Source organism: Oryx dammah, unplaced genomic scaffold (assembly GCF_014754425.2).
Source record: "Oryx dammah isolate SB20612 unplaced genomic scaffold, SCBI_Odam_1.1 HiC_scaffold_19, whole genome shotgun sequence".
Taxonomy (NCBI): Eukaryota; Metazoa; Chordata; class Mammalia; order Artiodactyla; family Bovidae; genus Oryx; species Oryx dammah.
Window position 1 is genome coordinate 83,981,722 of NW_024070203.1, and position 23,741 is coordinate 84,005,462.

At 40.9% G+C, this 23,741-nt stretch overlaps 1 protein-coding gene across 5 annotated transcripts in view; it reads left to right on the forward strand.

Annotated features, from left to right (window-relative positions):
- The window catches only part of RUNX1T1 (RUNX1 partner transcriptional co-repressor 1), a 152,918-nt gene that overhangs the window by 68,597 nt on the left and 60,580 nt on the right, over positions 1–23,741 (forward strand). For all 5 annotated transcript variants that reach the window (XM_040261099.1, XM_040261097.1, XM_040261101.1 and 2 more), the window contains 2 exons: positions 20,238–20,375; positions 22,153–22,394. In XM_040261099.1, coding sequence (XP_040117033.1) covers positions 20,238–20,375; positions 22,153–22,394 — 380 coding nt within the window. The remainder of the gene's footprint in view (positions 1–20,237; positions 20,376–22,152; positions 22,395–23,741) is intronic.

A 23,741-nucleotide genomic window follows, 5' to 3' on the forward strand; every position in this document is an offset into this window, starting at 1 on the left:
TCCATACATGACTATTGGAAAAACCATAGCCTTGACTAGATGGAACTTTGTTGACAAAGTAATTTCTCTGCTTTTTAATATGCTGTCTAGATAGGTTATAACTTTTCTTCCAAGGAGTAAGCGTCTTTTAATTTCATGGCTGCAGTCACCATCCGCAGTGATTTTGGAGCCCAGAAAAATAAAGTCTGACACTGTTTCCACTGTTTCCCCATCTATTTGCCATGAAGTGATGGGACCGGGTGCCATGATCTTCGTTTTCTCAATGTTGAGCTTTAAGCCAACTTTTTCACTCTCTTCTTTCACTTTCATCAAGAGGCTCTTTAGTTCCTCTTCACTTTCTGCCATAAGGATGGTGTATTCTGCATATTTGGGGTTATTGATATTTCTTCCAGCAATCTTGATTCCAGCTTGTGCTTCCTCCAGCCCAGCGTTTCTCATGATGTACTCTGCATATAAGTTAAATAAGCAGGGTGACAATATACAGCCTTGACGTACTCTTTTTCCTATCTGGAACCAGTCTGTTGTTCCATGTCCACTTCTAAGTGTTGCTTCCTGACTTGCATTTAGGTTTCTCAAGAGGCAGGTCAGGTGGTCTGGTATTCCCATCTCTTTCAGAATTTTCCACAGTTTATTGTGATCCACATAGTCAAAGGCTTTGGCATAGTCAATACAGCAGAAATAGATGTTTTTCTGGAACTCTCTTGCTTTTTCGACGATCCAGCGGATGTTGGCAATTTGATCTCTGGTTCCTCTGCCTTTTCTAAAACGAGCTTGAACATCTGGAAGTTCACGGTTCACATATTGTTGAAGCCTGGCTTAGAGAATTTTGAGTATTGCTTTGCTACCGTGTAAGATGAGTGCAATTGTGCGGTAGTTTGAGCATTATTTGGCATTGCCTTTCTTAGGGATTGGAATGAAAACTGACCTTTTCCAGTCGTGTGGCCACTGCTGAGTTTTCCAAATTTGCTGTCCTATTGAGTGCAGCACTTTCACAGCATCATCTTTCAGGATTTGAAATAACTCAACTGGAATTCCATCTCCTCCACTCGCTTTGCTCGTAGTGATGCTTCCTAAGGTCCACTTGACTTCACATTCCAGGATGTCTGGCTGTAAGTGAGTGATCACAGCATCGTGATTATCTGGGTCATGAAGATCTTTTTATCTTCACCCAGAAGATTATCTGGGTACAGTTCTTCTGTGTATTGTTGGCACCTCTTGTTAATATCTTCTGCTTCTGTTAGGTCCATACCATTTCTGTCCTTTATCGAGCCCATCTTTGCATGAAATGTTCCCTTGGTATCTCTAATTCTCTTGAAGAGATCTCTAGTCTTTCCTATTTGATTGTTTTCCTCTGTTTCTTTGCATTGATCCTTGAGGAAGGTTTTCTTATCTCTCCTTCCTATTCTTTGGAACTCTGCATTCAGATACTTACATCTTTCCTTTTCTCCTTTGCTTTTGGCTTCTCTTCTTTTCGCAGCTATTTGTAAGGCCTCCTCAGACAACTGTTTTGCTTTTTTGCATTTCTTTTTCTTGGGGATGATCTTGCTCCCTGTTTCCTGTACAGTGTCACGAACCTCCATCCATACATAGTTCATCAGGCACTCTGTCTATCAGATCTAGTCCCTTAAATCTGTTTCTCACTTCCACTGTATAATTGTTAAAGATTTGATTTAGGTCATACCTGAATGGTCTAGTGGTTTTCCCCTACTTTCTTCAGTTTAAGTCTGAGTTTGGCAATAAGGAGTTCATGATCTGAGCCATAGTCAGCTCCCAGTCTTGTTTTTGCTGACTCTGTAGAGCTTCTCCATTTTTGGCTGCAAAGAATATAATCAGTCTGATTTTGGTGTTGACCATCTGGTAATGTAGTGAGGATATCAATTCATTGTTGTCATGTAGTGAGTATTTGTTCCCTGGGTGTTGCCTGCCTTTGTTTATGATATTTTTTTCTGTATTCGTGTTGATTAATAAGTGTCATTATTTGTTCTGCCTTTGTTATAGTTTAGACTCTTTTCCAATCCTAAGTTTAAATGAGTATGTACCCTATAGATTTAGTATCTTTTTTCATTTGTATCATTTAGTTTTTATTCAAATGGAAGTGAATGACTGGATATACAACAGGTTTACTTATTTTTGTTCCAAATTGTTGGTTAATAGTTCCAGAGAGAGTTTATTGAATTGCTTTATCATATTTGCAGTTCCATTAGAAGTCATCTTTATCATATATTGAATTCTTAATTACTCATTTCTGAGCTTTATATTTTTTCTGCTTTTAAACTTTTATTTTGCTGTATTGTTTATTTTGATACCAGTAGCACATTGTTCAAAATACAGTTTTGCGGTGCATTTTAACAAATGTTAGGCTCTGTTTCCTCATTAAACTTCATTTGCTAGTTTTCCTAGCTATTTTCCTTTTCATTTCAAATCAACTTTTAAAGCACATCTAAAATTCTGGAAAAAAACTTGTTAGTATTTTAGTTGGGATCACTTTATATTTAATGGTTACGGTATATACCGGGAGGTAGGGTGGGTGGATAGGATGGACATCTTGATAATTTAATTTGTTTTTAAATGGCTTACTACATCAAGCTATTTAAGGATATGTGTGTAAGAGGGCTTCCCTGGTGGCTTAGATGGTAAAGAATCTACCTGTGATGTGGGAGACCTGGGTTTGATCCCTGGGTCAGGAAGATCACCTGGAGGAGGGCGTGGCAACCCACTCCGGTGTTCTTGCCTGGAGAATCCCATGGACAGAGGAGCCTGGCGGGCCACAGTCCACGGGGTTGCAGAGGTACACAGCTGAGTGACTAACACTGCTACTGCTTTCTGTGAATATCCTTTTTTAGACGTTGGAGATACAGGGTTAAGAAGAAAAGAACCTTCATTCTTTTCCCTGACCAACTTTTATAACTTTAGAGGGTGTTTTTAAATAGATCATAGACTGTAGAAGGAGTATAAGATTTTTCAGTTTCATATTTCATAAATTTCTCTTCCCTGGAAACAAAGAGAGGATTTTAGGAAAGTGGGGGGCAAGAGATAAAGAAAACCATTCAGAAACTCTGTAAGTGCTAAAACCAGGACAGAGGTGAAGGGAGGGTGGATCCTAAAGATACTTAGAAGTGAAATTGATAGGACTCTGAATGGATTGGACATGGAAAAAGGATGGTGCAGAGGGAAGAGTCTTAGGATGTGGTATTTTGGGTCTGGTTGTTTGGCTAGAGACTGAAGTACAGAAGGAGGCACAGATTTCCTAAGGAAGATGTTCGATTTGATTCTGAGTGCAGCTGTCAATCAGATATCTATGTAGAGTTAAGCAAGCAGTTAGATAACTCCTAACTCTGGTTTCCAGGAGAGGGTCCTCTGGGCATACAGAGCCCTGGCCGGACCGCCTCGGACAGCGTAGGCATTGAAGCCAGTTTAGAGGAGAAGGTGAGCCCCAGGCACACAGGAAGGGGCCAGGGTCCCAGAGAGCTCAGGGAAATTCCTAGTGACAACTAGATGGATGATATTGCAGGAGAAAAGGAGTGAGAAATAGCCGGACGGATCCAAGACCGCTGAGAGCTCAAGTAAGATAAAAGATCAATGTGTATTTTTTGGATTAACCACAAAATAGCTTGTGCCTATGCTGGGTTGATTTGGGGGGAATGGTGTTGGGGGGAGGCCCCTTTGCAGTAGGGATCAAGTATACGTTTGAGAGGCTTCTATTATTGTCATCATTATTTTATTATTTCTATCACTGAAGAAATTTTGAAATCCCTTTTAAGGGAAATAAAGAATCCGATTGTTTTGCTCTACTTGTACCTCCAGATCTGTATTTTTAAATAGGAAATATGTATTTAACCACCATTTACTTGAACTAGGTTCTCAGCAGTGTGATAAATTCTGGACTGAGTTGATATGTGATATTGAAATGATATGCTCCCTGCCATTATGGAGCATTATAACAGTTTCTGCAAGCTCTGCAAGGAACAGAAAAGTAAGAGTTTATCATACAGGGCATGGCAGGGGTCGGGGGGCATCAAGGACCCCTTTGAGTAAGTGAATTTGAGCTGAGGTGAGTTTTCCTGGCTGAGTGAAAGGCCCTGAGGTGAGATGAAACTTGTGACTGATTAAACCAGTGAGGTCTGAGATTAAGATAGGAGAGGTAAGCAGAGACTAAGTCTGTCTGCTGTCCTAAGTTACTTGTTGTTCAGTTGCTCAGTTATGTCCGACACTTTGCGATCCCTTGGACTGCAGCCCGCCAGGCCTCCTTGTCCTCCACTGTCTCCTGGAGTTTGCTGAAAGGCATGTCCATGGAGTCGGTGATGCCATCCAACCATCTCATCCTCTGTCGTCCCCTTGTCCTCCTGCTTCAATCTTTCCCAATATCAGGGTCTTTTCCAGTGAGTCGGCTCTTCGCATCAGGTGGCCAAAGTATTGGAACTTCAGCTTCACCGTCAGTCTTTCCAATGAATATTCAGAATTGATTTCCTTTAGGATTGACTGGTTGGATCTCCTTGCTGTCCAAGAGACTCTGAAGAGTCTTCTCCAACACCACAGTTCAAAAGCATCAATTCTTCAACACTCAGCCTTCTTTCTTATGGTCCAACTCTCACATCTGTACATGACTACTGGAAAAACCTTAGATTTGATTATATGAGCTTGTCAGCAAAGTGATGTCTCTGCTTCTTAATATGCTGTCTAGGTTTGTCATAGCTTATCTTGCAAGGAGCAAGCGTCTCTTAATTTCATTGCTTCAGTCACCATCTGTAGTGATTTTGGAGCCCAAGAAAATAAAATCTGCCGCTGTTTCCATTTATTCCCCATCTACTTGCCATGAAGTGATGGGACCGGATGCCATGATCTTAGTTTTCTGAATGTTGAGTTTTAAGCCAGGTTTTTTCACTTTCATCAAGAGGCTCTTTAGTTCTTCTTTGCTTTCTGCCATAAGGGTGGTGTCTCTGTGTATCTGAGGTTATTGGTATTTTCTTCTGGCAGTCTTAATTCCAGCTTGTGCTTCATCCAGCTCTGCATTTTGCGTGACATACTTCAGTCCATGGGGTTACAAAGAGTCGAACACAGCTGAGCAACTGAAACAACACGGCATAGAAGTTAAATAAGCAGGGTGACAATATACAGCCTTGAAGTACTCCATTCCCAGTCTGGAACCAATTCATTGTTCCATGTCTGATTCTAACTGTTGCTTCTTGCCCTGCATGTGGGTTTCTCAGGAAGCAGGTAAGATGCTCTGGTATTCCCATCTCTTTAAGAATTTTTCAGTTTGATGTGATCCACACAGTCAAAAGTTTTAGTGTAGCCAATGAAGCCGAAGTAGATGTTTTTCTGGAATTCCCTTGCTTTTTCTGTGATCCAACAAATGTTGGCAATTTGATCTCTGGTTCCTCTACCTTTTCGAATTTCAGTTTGTCCCTCTGGAAGTTCTTGGTTCATGTATTGTTGAAACCTAGCTTAAAACCTAGCATTACCTTGCTAGCATGTGAAATGAGTGCAGTTGTGCAGTTTGAACATTCTTTGGTATTTCCCTTTTTGGGGATTGGAGTGAAAATTGACCTTTTCCAGTCCTGTGGCCACTGCTGAGTTTTCCAGATATGCTGGCATTTTGAGTTCAGCACTTTAACAGCATCATCTTTTAGGATTTGAAATAGCTCAGCTGGAATTCCATCCCCTCTACTAGCTTTGTTTATAGTAATGCTTTCTAAGGCCCACTTCACTTCACATTCCAGGATGTCTGGCTGTAGATGAGCAACACCATCATGGTTATCCATGTATTCTTCTGTGTATTCTTGTCACTTCATCTTAATATCTTCTGCTTCTGTTAAGTCCATGCCATTTCTGTCCTTTATCGTGCCCATCTTTGCATGAAATGGTCTCCTGGTATCTAGTTTTCTTGAAGGGATCTCTAGTCTTTCCCATTCTGTTGTTTTCCTCTATTTCTTTGTATTGTTTACTTAAGTAGACTTTCTTATCTCGCCTTTCCATTTTTGAGAACTCAGCATTCAGATGAGTATATCTCTCCTTTTCTCCTTTGCCTTTTGCTTCTCTTCTTTCCTAAGCTATTTGTAAGACCTCCTCAGACAATCATTTTGCCTTGTTGCATTTCTTTTTCTTGGAAATGGTCTTGGTCACCACCTCCTGTACAATGTTAGGTTACTTAAAGCCTTTTTTATTTTGTCTAAAAGTAGTCACTTCATCTGAGGATCAGAATATAAAGTTCTTAAGGGCAGTGATTTTCCTTTGTTTTGATTGACATCTCTCTGTTGTGCAAAATAGTATTAGCACTTTGTAGATGGCTCAGATATTTTTGAATAAATACTATTAGTTAGATGAATGAATACACTTGTGCTTGACAGGATTATTCCATCTGTTTTATGGTAAACAGATTGCAGTATAGGGGAGCAGTTGTGTTGATTAGCTCCAGTGAAAGCTGGTAGCAGTGGACAGTGATGGTGGAGGAGAAACACGTCTAGGAGGGAGAATAATTTGATGGCGGTCCCATGGGAGTGAAAGATGATCAGGGTATTTTATATACGAATGACAGAGTGTTGCAGGGGTCCCTCTAAGTCACTGTGACTTAACTGAATTTTTTCCAAATGCTTCTTCCTGCTCTGTTTGGGTTTGCTTTTTGACATTGCCACACACCCTAGATTCCTACTTACTCAAGATTTATCTTACTTTGTTACCAAGCTCTGTGAATTTGACATAGACTTTTCATAAAGCACCTCCGCAATTTCCCTCATAGTCTCCATTCTTGGGCCACTCCTGTGCTGGATGCTGTATCATTTCTTGTCTACGCTGTTGATATCCAGTCCTCTTGCCCTCTTGCCTTTCTTACACTCTTTATTCTCTGCTCCACATATACCCATATATAGAAATGACTATATCATTCAGTTCCCTAAAAACTCTGTGCTTTCCCATTGCCTATAATGTAAAGTCTACATCAACAGCACTGTCTGGTTGTACATTCAATTAAATTAAACAAATACTCATTGGAGCTCCGACTGTTTGCTTGCCTGTGATCTAGTCACACAGGGCTTCCCTGGCAGCTCAGCTGGTAAAGAATCCATCTGCAATGCAGGAGACCCTGGTTGGATTCCTGGGTTGGGAAGATCCCTTGGAGAAGGGATAGGCTATGCACTCCAGTATTCTTGGGGTTCCCTGGTGGCCCAGATGGTAAAGAATCCACTTGCAATGCAGGAGACCTGGGTTGGATCCCTGGGTTGGGAAGATGCCCTGGAGGAGGGCATGGCAACCCACTCCAGTATTCTTGGCTGGAGAAGCCTCATGGACAGAGGAGCCTAAAGGGCTACAGTCCATGGGATCACAAGAGTTGGACACGACTGCGTGACTAAGAACAGTGCAGCACATACTCTGCCATACTCTGCGCCCCTTCATAATTTTCTGCCTAGGATTACTAACTCTTACCTGGATAATCATAACTGAGTGCATTGGACATGTCTGCTACCATTTTTCTGTGACCACTCTCGGACCTGGCTTTGTAGCCTTCTTTGTTATTGGCAAATATAACAAATCTTGATGGAATAAAAATTGTCTGTGCTTTAACACTGTTAAAGATTTGGATCACCACTGAATGATTTTTGTCACCTTCTGAAATAATCTGCTCTTGGCAGGAGGGTGTTAACATACATGCTGATGTTCAGTTTATGGGCCCTTGGTGATGCCTTTGTGTTTCTCTGCTCTTCTGATAAGCAGGAGTCACTTTTCTATGTATTTAGGAGTTGCAGTTTTTCCTTGGTGTTTTCATTACACTCATTCAGCAAACATTCAACTGGTTGCTGGTGTCAGGGGTTTCAAACTTCTTCAACTGGAGGTCCCTTTTTTTTCCAAAGGAAATCTTAAAATTTATTAAATCTTAAAACAGATTCATGTGGACCTATGCTGGTTAGAGTATTACAGTTAATTTATACATATAAGTAATGCCTGGAATCTACCAGTATTCATAAGACCCACATTTCTTTCCATACTTTCTGATATTGTTTTTTCTAACTAGAACCACCATTTGGGTACTTACTGATGTTTATAGCACTTTCTCTTGGTGGTCTGCAGGTCATCTTTTTTGAAAAATGAGTGAACGGTTTGAGACTGTTTGGGGCCTGTTCCATTGAAGTGAATATGTGCTCTCAGCATGTCCTGCCTGCTGACTCTCCTGTACTCCCCTCTGGGTAGCTGTAAAATGACTGGTAATATCTTTGCCTGTTTTGTCAGAAACTTGCTTTGTTTTCTTCCTAGCTTACGTTCTTTTTCGTTCATTCAGCAACTCTTTACCAAGTGCCTACTGTTCTAGACACTCTTCTAAATTCTGTGGAAGCTGCTGCTGCTGCTGCTGCTAAGTCGCTTCAGTCGTCTCCGACTCTGTGCGACCCCACAGACGGCAGCCCACCAGGCTCCCCCATCCCTGGGATTCTCCAGGCAAGAATTCTGGAGTGGGTTGCCATTTCCTTCTCCAGTGCATGAAAGTGAAAAGTGAAAGAGAAGTCACTCAGTGGTGTCTGACTCTTAGCGACCCCATGGATTCCAGCCCACCAGGCTCCTCCGTCCATGGGATTCTCAGGCAAGAGTACTGGAGTGGGGTGCCATTGCCTTCTCCGGCTGTGGAAGCTGGAGTTAACAAAATCAGTCAGAATTTCTGCGTTTGTGAAGCTGACACCGTGTGACTAGGGAAGCATTCAGAAACAGGATGAACGTATCAAGTAGGAGCTAAGGAAATGCATTGTCCCTGTAAGAGATGACCCAGAAATGTTACTATTTTACTAGAAATTGTGATTTACCTCATTCTTCTGTCATCTTCCATCTCACCTCATGCTGTTTTAATGGCTTGATGTCCTGCTTCAGGCAGTCATCCCAGTTTCTGGACCAGCCGCTGACTCGGTTGCTGACCGGCTTGTTCCAGGACTGAACTCATGGCCTTGTTCTCGTTAATGCAGTTATCCCATTGTTGACTGATTACCTGGACTGAGCATGGCTTCTCCTCCTGCTTCCTTAAAGCTCACTTACTTAGTCACTGGGTTTCAAACATTTTTTTCCTTTTAACTATCAGACAAAATCATATGCTGGAGTTCAACCTATAAATCAAGGAAAGATCTGAATGGGACCGGGAAGTGTTTCGGATGAGACCAAAGGCTCTCCTTCCTTCCCCCAGTCCCCACGCTTTGAGGCTGCATGTCACCTCCATGACCTCCTACTGCAGAACTTTTGTTTCTTAGGGTAGCATTTCAGAGCCGTTTCTTTGAGCCCTGCCTTGTTCTTCTGTGATGACTGTAATACTCTATAACTGAGCTTTCTAATATGGTAGCCATGCCACCACGGCTGTTGAGCACTTGAATGTGACTAGTGTGACTGAGGGATTCAATTTTAAATTTTATTTACTTTTAATTAATTACATTTTCAGTGGCCACATGTGACTCAGTTCACTTCAGTTCAGTTGCTCAGTCTTGTCTGACTCTTTGCCACCCCATGAATTGCAGCACGCCAAGCCTCCCTGTCCATCACCAACTCCCGGAGTTCACTCAGACTCAAGTCCATCGAGTCAGTGATGCCATCCAGCCATCTTATCCTGTCGTCCCCTTCTCCTCCTGCCCTCAATCTTTCCCAGCATCAGGGTCTTTTCAAATGAGTCAGCCCTTCACATCAGGTGGCCAAAGGATTGCAGTTTCAGCTTCAACATCAGTCCTTTCAATGAACACCCAGGGCTGATCTCCTTTAGGATGGACTGGTTGGATCTCCTTGCAGTCCAAGGGACTCTCAACTATGGTGTTGGACTCTTCTCCAACACCATAGTTCAAAAGCATCAATTCTTCAGCTCTCAGCTTTCTTTATAGGGATTAGTACAGTAGTTCTCTTGCCTGGAAAATTCCATGAACTGAGGAGCCTGATAGGCTACAATCCATGGGGTCGCAAAGAGTTGGACATGACTGAGTGACTTCACTTTCACAGTAGTTTTAGAAGGTGCAATTCCAGTATAATGCTAACTTTAGATATAATATTTACTGAATGTTTCTTGTATAAAATAGCAAGACACATTCTTGTATAAAAGTCCAGATCTTGTATGAAATAGCTGTAGTTTTAGATGATAGTAAACTCTTGAGAACACCTGGAGTAAGTTCTAGCTTGTAACCTCAAACAGATTATCTACTGTTGTCCGCAATTCCCTTTTAGAAGATGGGCAACTCTGTGGTACCTTTTCATAGTGAGATTTTAAAATAAGGTTAAAGCATGCAGGGGATTTGGTGTAGTGCCTAATTAATTACTTGATTTTAGATGACTTATCCTAAGGGTTTTTGTGGGATTTTTTTCCCTTGTAAAAATAAACCTTTTTATTGCATAACGTTTAAATAAAAGAAAGATAACAGAAAGAAACTAAAAGTAATCTATAATTCTACCATCCATAGACAAGAACAGAAAAACTTTGAAATATGGAAAAATTTGGTTTGGGGTCATAATATATTTTGTCTTTGTTTTAAATATACATGTGTATGATATATGACTATACTGTTACTATTATTGTAAAAAAAAAAGGGAGCTTTGGGAGACTATGTCATATGTGTATAAATTGCCTTACACATCTCCTTTTCTAATGTAAAAGGCTTTAGGAAATATATCGTGATTACTGAAAGACATTTTAAAACTGGTAAACTCAGTAATCCAATTCAAAGATTTATCTTTGGTTACTTAATGTTTTCAGAGTGTAGATATTCTTTTTAGGACTTTTTAAGGATGGAAAAAAGGTGTAGAAGATTGTATCTTAAATTTGTCATGTTTTTTGAAAGTTCTAGTATTTCAAAGTAGTGACTAAAGGCATGCCTTATTCTTACCTGAAAACTGGCTTCCCCTCTTGGTGGCATCGCAGAAGATACAACCAGGAGAAGGAAGGATTTATTACTTGGAGCAAGTAAGGATAACACTAGCGATTTTATCCACAGCAGTGTCTCCTTGAATAGCAAAATTGGGGGAATTTTAAGCTACATACATATTCATGAAGGACTGGAGCAGAGAAGAATGCAACATAAAGGAACTTCCCTGATGGTCCAGGGGTTAAGAACCCACTTTTCAGTGCAGGGGATATGGGTTTGATCCCTGGTTAGGGAGCTGAGATTCCGCGTGCTGCGCTGCAGCTGCTGAGTCTACAACTAGAGAGAAGCCTGCACTCTGCAACGAAGAGCCAGGGTGGTACAACGGAGACCCAGTGCAACCAAATAAGTAAATGAATATTTTTTAAAAGCTCAGCATAGACTTGGGGCAGAGGTTGACAGAATCCAAGCTTTAGTTGCCTAAAGTCATAAGGGTCAGAAAAGGTCAGAATCATCTTTCCTTAGGTTCGGGTGCCTTAAAGTGTAGCTACCATCCTTACCAGGGTGGATGTCTTAGTTCCCGTAGAATAATTCCGAGATGTGTATCAGATGGGTATGTGTATCCCTTGAGGGAACAGCCAGGACTCTGATTTATTGCTGAACTGTTGCTTCTTGACTGCTTTTCCTCTGTTCTGCATTCCTTTGTTCCCTGAAGATCATTTACTACTGAGACCTGTTCAGGGACAAGCATCGTGTCTAGGCTTAGATCACAAAAGGGTTTAGGCCTAAAATGGGTTCTCTTAGGTCAAAAAGCTACATCTGGTTCTTTTCCTCCGAGGACACCCTATCCCATCTGCCTGCATTATGGCCTTATAGCAATATATATTCATTTAAAATATTTATTGAGCACCTTTTATGTGTCAAGCACTGTGCCAAGTACTGGGGCTATAAAAACAAATAATATGTCATCATAATTTCCTTTAAATAAATTACAGTTTAGTGGAAGAGACTGACCTTGGTTCTAAATAAAGTACAATCAGTGCCATAAGATGATCTAGAGAGTGAAATATGGAAATATAGGGTAGTTCTGGGGACAGCCCAGGATGGGAGAGTTGTGCTGGGGCATCCCAAGTGACAAAGAGGTAAAGAACTCTCTTGCCTGTGCAGGAGATGTAAGAGATGTGGGTTCAGTTCCTGGGCCAGGAAGATCCCCTGGCTGAGGGCATGACAACCCACCCCAGCACTCTTGCCTGGAGAATCCCATGGACAGAGAAGGCTGGTGGGCTATAGTCCATGGGGTCACACGGAGTCGGACATGACTGAAGTGACTTAGCACGCACTAGATGAGGTGAGACCCAGATGGAGTTTTAAAGGAGTGATGGAGTTAAGCAGACAGTGGTGGAGTGAAGGGTGTGTCAGGTAAGGGATGCCGTGCAGTGGAACCCTGTGTGACCCAGGGGCTTTCAGAGGCTGTAGTAATTCAGGAAAGAGTTCAGAGGTGGCTGGGGGTACATGGGAGCCAGGTAAGTCACAAAGCTCTGTCTTTGTGCGTCCTAGTAAGACACAAAGACTTTATGCTTAACATTATAAAAGGTCTTTGGATGTGATTTGGAGAATGGATCAGAGATGAACTGTCAGATCAGAAAGTCCATTCAATGGATTGTCGCTTAGGCAAGGTGAGAGGATAGTTTTATAAGAGTTTGAATTCAGCCTCTTGAAATGAGTAGCATTCTATATTTGATTCTAGGACTTGGAAGGGATATTAGGGCTAGAGTTACATGTACAAGTCATGCACATAATGGCTATGGTGTGACTGTCACAGCACCAATGAAGTCACTAAGGAAAAGGTATAGAGTGAAAGTTTGAAGAGGAACACTGTGGGGAGATAGAGTAGTTATCATAGGGATGTCAAAGAGTGAACGTTTAAAAGAGGCTGAGAAAGAAGAACACGCAAGGAGGCCTGAGAAAAATGAGGAGAATGTTAGAATAACGGAGTCCAGAGGACAGCATGTTTCATGCAGAAGGAAGTGGTGTACAGTGTCAGCTGATACAAAGATGCCAGATAAATGATACAAGTGTTTCTTGGATTAATAAGAGACAATTTAGAAGTTTCAGTAGGAGGAGAATACATTGATGCCATAGTCCAGGGTTATTTTACTCAGGATTCTTTGGTTGCAAGTAAAAAGTCAGCTCAAATTAAGATTTAGGCAAAGGAGGGACTGATTAACTAGGATTGTTTGGAAGATCCAAATTATAGGAATGTTAGAGATGCAACTAGAATCCAGTAGAAGGAGCAAGTTTCCTATGAGGCACTATCAGGATAACCTCTTGTCATTTCTTAGTTTCTTCCCGCCTGTTGCCTTCTTTTCCAACACACACCTGCTTTCTGGACATGAAAGGCAGCAGAGCGTGTGATTTTCACCTCTGGATTGGAGTTACTTTTCTTTTCTGAGATGGCCCATCTCAGACTAAGTGCTGTGCCTGGGCCAGCCCCTGGTATCCAGGGTATGAAGTCATCAAAGAACATGGTGGCTCCCAAGGTAGCTTGGCAGGTCCCCATGCTGGGAGGGAAACTTTCTAGGCAGAGGTCTTATAGGTGTCTACTCCAAGTACATGTAAGGAGGAAAAGGAAATAAGGAAAGTGAGTGTAGATGACACTTTCAAGAACCTGAGCTTTGAAAATGAGTGTTTTGATGATAGCTTAAACAGAGAAATTTGGACATTTGTACAGTTATTTTGTAACCAAATCATTGACAGAGATTTAGTAATGAGAATTGGAAATTGTAGTTAAAAACAAGAGCTAGATATAGTAATGAGAATTGGAAATTGTATTTAAAAACAAAAGCTAGATATTCATTTTAATGTTTCTGGAAAAAGATTTCTGTTCAGGCATAGTCTTGTGGACATAGAAGTTTATGTGAACAGAGGAAGTCTGGTGGTCACTTTATTGTCGATACATTTTCTCTGAGTAGCCTCCTTTTGTTTGAGATTATTGTGAGCCACATGTGAAGAAAAATATCAGAGAATATTAGAGTTTTGAAAAGATCCTTGAGGTCTTGTATTCCAAGATGCTTAATTTTCTAAATAAGAAAAGTAAACTCCAAAGAAGTGAAAGAATCACTTTCAGACAGAAGAAAAAGGGGTATTTTCTGCTTTGGTTTCTCTTTGGTGGGTTAGGAAGTCTTTCCGAGAACCTTTTCTATAGACCTCCCTTCATGACCCATTGTCCGTAATTGGAGCACAGCTCTCACTTCTGAAACCTGTTGCTGATAAGGGGAATGTGATAACCCGAGTAATATAAAACAAGCAGAATCTGCCCCTAAGAATTGTGTATCTGAACAAAATTAGGGCTCTTCAGCAGGGAAGACTGGGATAAGGGCTGTTGAGAAGGAACTCAGCACTATCTGTGACATAAGGTAAGCTGTGGCAACCTACTCCAGTATTCTTGCCTAGAGAATTCCATGGACAGAGGAGCCTGGTGGGCTACAGTCCATGGGGTCACAAAGAGTCGGATATGACTTTGCCTGTGTGTACTGAACTGTAACTTCCTCCAATTTTAAAGGAAAACTGGAGAAGGAAATGGCAGCCCACTCCAGTGTTCTTGCCTGGAGAATCCCAGGGACGGGGGAGCCTGGTGGGCTGCTGCCTATGGGGTCGCACAGAGTCGAACACGACTGAAGCGACTTAGTAGTAGTAAGGTAAGCTAAAGAGCTTATATTTTATTCTGTGGTCAGTGGGACATGCCCAATGGTTTTAAACTAGGTAACAGGTCAGATCAGATTTGAATATCAGAAATAAATATCTTCACATAACACATGGTAAGACTTGAGGTAACAGGTCATCCTTACACTTTGTCTGAAACTACATAAGGTGGTAGCGCAGTTGAACTGAATTTTGGATTTTCAGAATCTTTACTTTTTACCTGCATTGCATTTTCTCATGTATTTATATGCTGTTGATGACTCTGTGTTTGTCTTTTGCCCTGGAATTAGGGTTGCTGTCTTTAAACTGGCTATAATATAGGGAATGGGTTTGTAAAAGTTATGAGTTAACATTCCTTCTTATGAAAGCTATGCGTGCATGCTAAGTAGCTTCAGTTGTGTCTGACTCTTGCGACCCTATGGACCAAAGTCCGCCAGACTCCTCTGTCCATGGGATTCTCCAGGTTGGCGTGGGTTCCCGTACCCTTCCCTAGGGATCTTCCCTACCCAGGGATTGATCCTGCCTCTCTTAGGTCTCCTGCATTGAAAGGCAAGTTCTTTATCCTTAGCGCCACCTGGGTAGTGATGAAAGCCATGGTTGTGCTTAGTTTTAAAATGTCTTCCTAAGGAGGCACTTAAATTGCTATCAGGTTTTTAACTGTTCTCCCCTGGTGGCTCAGAGAGTAAAGAATCATTCTGCAATGTAGGAGAACTGACTTCGATCCCTGGGTGGTGAAGACCCTTTGGTGAAGACCCCTTGGAGAAGGCAATGGCACCCCACTCCAGTATTCTTGCCTGGAGAATCCCATGGACAGAAGAGCCTGGCGGGCTATCGTCCATGGGGTCACAGAGTCAGACATGACTGAGCGGCTAACACTTAACTGCTTACTGTCAATATTATCACTGGTTGGGGTGTTTGAGTGTATAATACAGATTCACATATACAGATGTTGTACAGATAGGCTATAATAAATGCTAAAAGGGACGCAGAGGAAGCCTGATCTGGTTGGTACGTAGGGCAGCTGGGGAAAGCTTTAAGAGGATGTGGAATCCATAATGAGCAGTAAATAATTTACAAGATGGGACATGTTCTAGATAAAGGAAACAACAGCTCTATAAAGAAAGGCAGAAAAGTCAAGGAGTGATGTCAAGGTGCCCTGTATAGGCAGAGCATGCAACTGGGGGAAGGCATTGGCAATAAAGCCATAAATGGGTCATGGAGAGGAAGGCCAAGGAGAAGGAGCTCACACAAGTTGGTGCCTGATACAAGAAGGCACTGTGGTGGGGTCCTGTCGCAGCAGAGGATTGCATCCCTGTTCTTAATAGGGACTGAAAAGGGAAAAGAAAGTGGAAGTGAAAGTCGCTCAGTCATGTCCAACTCTTTGCAACCACTTGGACTCCACAGTCCCTGGAATTCTCCAGGCCAGGATACTGAGTGGGCAGCCATTCCCTTCTCAAAGGGATCTTCCTGTCCCAGGGATCAAACCCAGGTCTCCCACATTGCAGGTGGATTCTTTACCAGCTGAGCCGCCAGGGAAGAGTAACTCACTCAGGGTAACTCACTTGCCTGAGGGCTCACTGCTAATGGTCAAGAGAGTCTACATTTGCAACCACGTCTGTCTTAACTTGGAAGTTCTGTTATCGCTGTTAATAAATATCCTTCCCACTGTATAATTGCATTCGGCTGAAATGTTAGCGTTTGACTTTCATTCCTAAGCATTGTTGAAGGGTTCTGAGCACGTATGAGTGTTGCCAGAGGTGTTGATCAAGGAAATGAGGTGTTGGTGTTGTAGAGGCTGGAACGACTACCTTTCGAGTCTGCAGACAGTTGCTTGCAACACCTCACACCCAGTCACTGGAATCACTAAATGACTCCATTGTCAGAACCATATTTGCTATATTTTCCGGATAAATAAAAATCAAACTCTGTGCCAGTTTTTTCCTGCTGCCTTTCCATTTAATAGTACCTTGGTCTTTGGTTCCACTTCGGCCTAATCCTCTTTGGTCCATGCCTTGTAGCTTTCTTAACTAACACTCAAAGAAGACTAACTCTGAACTAACTACTAATTGACCGAAAAGGTCTTCAGTCCATAACACCTGTGAAACAGATATTTCTTCTTTTAGAATTGACATGATGAACTCTGATAGAAAATGTTATGCCATTCATTATACCAATACTGAATTCTTTTACACCAATCATCTCTAGAATGGTATGTAAGCAAGGGAAATGTAGAATGCCTGTTCTCATACTTTAAGAACACATCTGGAACTATTTGAACTAACTAAAAGTAAAATAAGTGCCATGGCGGATTATGCCATACCTTTTCACATAAAATAACAACAACAAAAAAGGAAATGGAAAACATACCACTTCTAGAAGGCCCTGACATTGAATTGGGTATTGAAATGCTATCAGTAATATATTTATATATACCACATTTCCTTCCATGCATCAACCATCTTTGGTACATATGTGTTGGATATTTGCCATGTGAGCTGAAAACTTACCATATAGGGAAGATGTTTAGAAGTGGTGTGAATCATTAAGGTAGATGATTCTTTTTTTACAATACATAATTTACTGATAACTTTTTTCTTTCGTTCTTTTTGGGTTTATCATTTTGTGTCAATAAATGTCAGCTTTCCCCCACAGCAACCAAAAATAGAAATTACATACAAGAACAATATAATTTTCATAAACTTAGAAAACTGCATAAGAAATATTATAGCTTAATATTGGTTTTACTATATCCTCTAATTAGAAATGGAATGAAATACTTCTATGATTGAATCATAGCTCTTTTACTGTTTGCTATAGAAATTTCAAGAATATATATTTCGGAATTTTTTTTTAAAAAAATAATCCAAAGCAAATGCAACAGAACTCAGCATGGTTAAAACACACTTTCTGAGTTTCCTTGCATCTCTCTGCTCCAGAGGGTTTGTGTGTGTGTGTGTGTGTGTGTATGGCTTAGGCCTGGCTGGTTATTTCACCATCTATCTCAATTCTGGATTGACTGCAGTGAACAGAACAGAATGAGTTACATATGGTCCCACTTTGTCAAAGTTTGTAGGACCTCTGGGTTGGAACTCCTTTCCATCAGAGTGAAACTAACCATCACAGAAATGTGGCCGATGTCAGAATCCTAAACACACATACACGTGTACATACATTCTAGTGAAAGTGTGTGTATTACTGTTAGAAGCGGTGGTGTTTTGCTCTTCACTGACTTAGTGCTTATTGCTCCTAAAATGATGACATTTCAGAAATTTAAAAAAAGTTGTTCATCTACCTTTTATAATAATTACTGCTGTCATTATGGTTAAATTCTGCATAGGAATCATGTTACATTAGTGGACCAAGACAGGTATTCGAAACGTGTTCAGCTTAAAATTGCGAATGTATCAAAACTCTTTCTAAAACTGGGCAGCAGAAGACAAACGCAAATTTTATCTTAAAAGAGTCTGAAGAGGAAACCCATTGTCAACTTGACAGTTTATTATCCCCTCTTTCCTTAGCACGGGCTGTTGGAGAAAGAGTAGTACAAAGTGGGTGCAGGATATATTCTCAAGTTTAGATCTTGCTCAGGAATTGCATCAAGGGGAGGCAGGGCCCATGTCTACCAAGGCTCATCCTTTCTAGATGCTGAAGCTGTCCGTTGTGACTTCTGCCAAGGCTCCGCCTTTAGGGGTGCTGAAGCTGTCCACTGTAACTTCAGGCTCCTTCCTCCCTGCTTTTTCGGTGTGTTCCCTCTTTCTCGTCTTCCCTTCTCTTGCTTGCTATGTTTATTTATTTATTTTCTGTTATTCCCACTTCCCTTCCCCCCCCCTTCCTTTCTGTGTGCAACCACGTGCTTCAAATCTGTGGGTCTGGACTGCCTTCGCTAACAGCTCTGTGTGAGTGTTAGCAGAATGCAAACCAGATGGACCAGCAGTTCCCACTGTTATCTCCCAGCCGACTCTGGCAAGCCTGCCTTTATCCTTCCTTCCTTGGCAAGAGAGAAATATTTGCCTTTATTTAGGGAGACTTGTATTTGCTGCTGTACCTCTTCCCTAAGCTGCAGCATAAGTGGAAAGCTATTTATTCCCTTGTTGCTGAGGTTGGTTGAGGTGAGTAGACTGTTCAATGAATTTAACTATCAAAGAAGTAGTTTTGAGCCTGCCTAACTTCTGCTTTTCTCTAGAATAAGTTATTCACTGGCACTGGTTGTAAAACACTCTGGAATAGCATCTGAGGACAAGTTTTTAATAATAAGATAAAGGTGGAGGTGCTCTCCATGTGTTTCACCATCATTTCACTTGGAACACTTATTCACTGTAGGGATAGTCATTGTTATTCAGCCAGCAGTAGAGATGAAGAAATAGAGATCCTGATACTTACTGTTCACTGATTCATCTTTCAAAATACTCTTTATTAGAATGGTGATTACTTTGATTCTTTTATTATACCTTTCCTTATGTGTTATCTGCGCTATTTCAGGTTTCAAATGTTATGTCCTGTTGCATCCCAAGTCTTACAAAATTGCTTTGAATAAAGGTGAGGTCGACTTGGAATTGTCATAGTAATAATTTGAGCTTTTCATTTTAATAATTGACAAGTAATTTTGAGAGTTTTTCATTATGGTGACCATATTGCTTTTTTAAGAGATCCATTCTTAGGAATAGTCTATATTATTTTACTTTTCAAAAAGTCTAATTGGTAGGTATCTGTGCCTCAGGCTGCAAGAGGCACCTCAGAAACAATTTTTGGGGGGTATGTGTGCATGTGTGCACATACTAGGTAGAAAATTGCATCTTAAAAAAACAAACACCCTTTTTTTCTTTTTCTTTTTTTTTTTACTGGAGATCTGTTTCTCTGAGTAGATTAGATTGAGAAGTTTAAAATTGCAAGAGAAAAATACACTTAGTATAAAAGTTCTGAAGTGCTTTATTGGGTAGTCAGGGAAATTCTCCCTGTCACATACTCATAAAAAAATATTAGGAGGGTCTTTAGTTCTTTTGAGTTCTCAGTTTGCTATTTTTCCATTCTTACTCTGCCAGAGATTGGTGGTTGAAGTATTGGTTACATATTTTTTAAATGGTAGATCATAAACTCATAAATTCTAAGTCAATAATAACTTCATTGTGTGACATTTATGTAGTGGTGATTTTTCAAACAGAGCAGAAAAAAAATGAAGTGAGAGGTTATGACCAGGAGACATAGCCTGCTTCATCTATTAGACTGGAAAGCTAGGCATGGAGAGGGGATGGCAAGTATTACAGAAAAAGCTATCGCAGAACAGCAGCATCTAACAGGATCCCACCTGCGTAACAGAGCCTCAGATTTGTGTACTTTCTGAGCTGCCTGAGGGCTTCATTACCGGCCCACTTCCTCATCTATTTTTTACATCCTGCTAATGTTGGCTTCAGCTTCAAGTGAAGTTGTGCTGTTGCATATAACACTACCAAAGGTAGCATCTGCCCAAGCCAGAAATAACAATAGGATGTAAAATTACCCAGTTAGAAATGAGGTCCTGCCATCTGTGCTACACCTTCTTAAGAGAGGTTTGCATGATAAAGTCTTGATTTAAGCCTCAGTAGATAGACCTATTTTATTGATAGAAGATGCTAGATTTCTTCTGTTACCTTGCTTGTAAAAAAAGATGAGCCCCACTTATAAAACTGAGGTGCTAAAAAAAGAAAGCCCCGAGGTGCTTAAAGAGTCAAATAACATGATCGTGGTGGCGTCCTCCAGATCGTACTGAGAAGCACTCCACGATGCCAGACTCACCTGTGGATGTGAAGACCCCATCCAGGCTGACTCCTCCTACGATGCCACCTCCCCCAACAACTCAAGGGGCTCCCAGAACGAGTTCGTTTACACCAACGACGTGTAAGTAGACGTTTCTGCGTTTTCTGTTTTCAAGTTCAAATTAATTTTGTTTTCTGCAAATAAAAATCAAGGGACAAGGAGATCCAGCATAATGTCTTATGGATAAATGAAGATCCCATTTTAGCTTGCTCCTTTTGACTTGGAACATGTTAATAGGCTGCAATTATTTCCAGGCTCCTTCTGATCTTCTAATACCACTTTCTTCCATTATTTACAAATGATGTTAAAATCTACATTCTTAAGTTAAAAGGCGGATTGTTTTACGCAACCAGAGCCTGCAGAAACCTTTTTGAAATAAAGGAGCATCTTTCTTGTGTTGAACCTGTCAGACATTTATTAAATGTTTATTCCATTTCAGCTTGGCTCCGGACTTGTGTTCTGAACCAGTGGAGTGTACTGCCTTTTGTATCAGTCTAGGAAAGGACAGACTATTCTGACAGAATACCAACTTCCCTTTCATTCCTGTATATTTTAGTAGGGATAGGGGATAGCTTTGTTTTCATCGATCTGAAAATCCTGGTCAAAATATCATAAAAGATTTGTAAAACTAGTGTTTACAGACCATGCCCCCTGAAATCTATATGTGAATGAAAAATAATAAGCAAAAATAGATCTGTGGCTGTATAAGGGATCAGCAAAAGAGATATCCAGGTTATTTATGAACTATTGCACTGCCATTTAAAAGGCCTTTCCAAACATATAAGGAGCAGGGGGCTGCAACAGTGCCAAGTTGTAACCCTGTCAACTTGCATTTGGTTTGTTTTTGCCCAGAGTCACAGTGATAGGCGTATGCCTGCTGTGACAGGGCCTAGTGAGATGTCACTTCTTGACAGGTAGCTCTGGTCCTCACTTGGGACAAGACCATTTTATTTTCTTGAAACTTTTTAAGAATGATAAGGTACTTAAAACATCTTTAAAATATCATTGGAGGTCATTTATCAAAATTATATTTCAAAGATAGGTTTGATAAAGATCTACCATGATAAAGTCAATAGTTTCTTTGGTGAGAAATGTGTAAATTTTTCTACCCTAGTTCTTACGGATTATTACCTTGATATTCAAGTAAATTTTATCGAGTGAATTCACCAAGTTACTGCCTATCCATGCTATTAGTTGGATTGAGATGTCCCTTTTGGTTTCTAGAAATAACTCTTTGATAATTACCATATCCATTTTGGCTTCTTACATAAAATTTGTGTTTTCCTTAAAGAAGTGGTTAAGAAATATGAGGGGGAGAAAATAGCCTTCTAATTGGGTGGTATAAGGTTAAAACTTGAAAGTACTCTTTCTATAAACACAGCTGTCAGTTGTGTGTACAAAACATGATTAAAAATGTCCAGTGATAAATTTAGTCTCCACCAAATGTACACTTTCTCTCGGGGAGCCATTTAGAAAGGAATAGTTCTGTTACATTGATGTAAGCCTGTGACAAAAAGCTGACATCCAAAATGCTGTTTGTTCTGTGTTTGAAGCGTTTCAGGTGGCTGGCATATGCGTGCTTGGGAGGCAGGGCTGGCCCTGCGCCCCAGCCAGCCTCCATTGATTACCAGCTTCTGTGCAGACTATCTTCCTGCAGGGTGAGGGGTCCACCCCTGGAGTCAGGGAGCACCCAAGCGCCTGGCCACCCTGTGACGTCAGAGCATCTCTCCAAACACCCCGCAGCTTTGAAATGACCCAAAGTCCCCAGATTGGAAGGGAAGGACCCTTAGTTGTGATTTTCTTGTTGACGTGCTTTATTCGTTTATCTTCTTCTTTCTGATTTTGTGCCCTTCGACAGTAACCAATGGCACGAGCCATTCGCCCACAGCCTTGAATGGCGCCCCGTCGCCGCCCAACGGCTTCAGCAACGGGCCTTCCTCCTCTTCCTCTTCGTCTCTGGCTAATCAACAGCTGCCCCCAGCCTGCGGCGCCAGGCAGCTCAGCAAGCTGAAACGGTTCCTCACTACCTTGCAGCAGTTTGGCAATGACATTTCGCCAGAGATAGGAGAGCGAGTCCGCACCCTCGTCCTAGGCCTGGTGGTAAGCCAACTGAACGCGGCCCAACTTGGGGGAAGGGAGAAGGTGGGGGAGACTCCAAGCACAGGCTGCGTTCTTGCAGCCCTTTTGTTTCCACACCGGGTATTGCGTGCAAGTCTAATTCTGTAGGAACAAGGGTTTCAGGTCTGCATTACATATTGACCCCCAGCGTGATTTCTTTTACCTTTTGGCTGTGGTTATGCAGATTTATCGTTATCTTGGCCATAACTGTGTATGTGCATAAAATTTAATAGGCATATCCTCCTGGCATGGCTAAGGTACTTCGACAATGGCAAAATATTTTTATGTTAGTGGTTTGCTTAATGTAATTGGGTGCCTATTTTAACTTCATTGCTTTGGAGAATTTTTATTAGCAGCCTAGATGAGCAGGAATTTATAACAAGTAACACGTTATTCTTTTATGTTTTCATTTTTAAGACTAATAACAGTAAATTTTGTGTGTGGGGGGGAAAATGCATGTAGCATAACATTTACCATTTTAACACATTTCTGGGTGTGCAGTTCAGTGGCATTAAGTACATCTGTGTTGTGATATAACCATCACTACTATGCATTTCCAGAACTTTCTCATCACCCCAAACTGAAGTTGTACATATAAAACAATAATACCCTGACTTCTTCATCCCTTAACCCCTTGTAGCCATTCTTTAATTGTTTTTTTTGTTGTTGTTATAGATAGAATTACATAAACCATTAGTCTGAGAATAGAAGTGTTGATTTGGGCACATTATACTACAGTGTGTTCATTGTCACACTGGAAATTGGAACATATTTCTTTTTTTTTTTTTTTGCATTCTAAATCACTTTTGCATGTCCTGTGATTTTCTTTATAAATAAAGAATCTTCATTTAGGATGATGATTTCATTTATCTTATTACATAGACTTATGGGCAAAGCTACACCAGTGTGTTTTACAAAAAAAGTCCTAAAAGTCTGGGTGAGAGTCTAATACAGTAGACTTGCTTCAGATCATGGTATCTCACATTTGACAGAGATTTTATCATTCAGTTTTTAACCCTTACCTCCCTCTCCTTCACACTTTAAAAACAAGCAGCTTTCACATAGGTCAGAATCCATCAGTGGCACCTCGTATTGCTCTGTGACAGAAAGGTGATTTTGACCTAAGTGTGTCAGCATACAGCACTTACTTTTGTCAGTATTTACCTTTTCCTTTTTATTTATTCTTGAGTTTTGCACAAAGTCTTTTTGACACATAAGTAACTTATATCATAGAACCACAAAGTAAATCCAAAAACAGTAATTGTGTTGTTGTGTTTGTTACTAGTTAAAAAAAATATATATGTCTTTTTGAAAACTGCTTTTTAAATC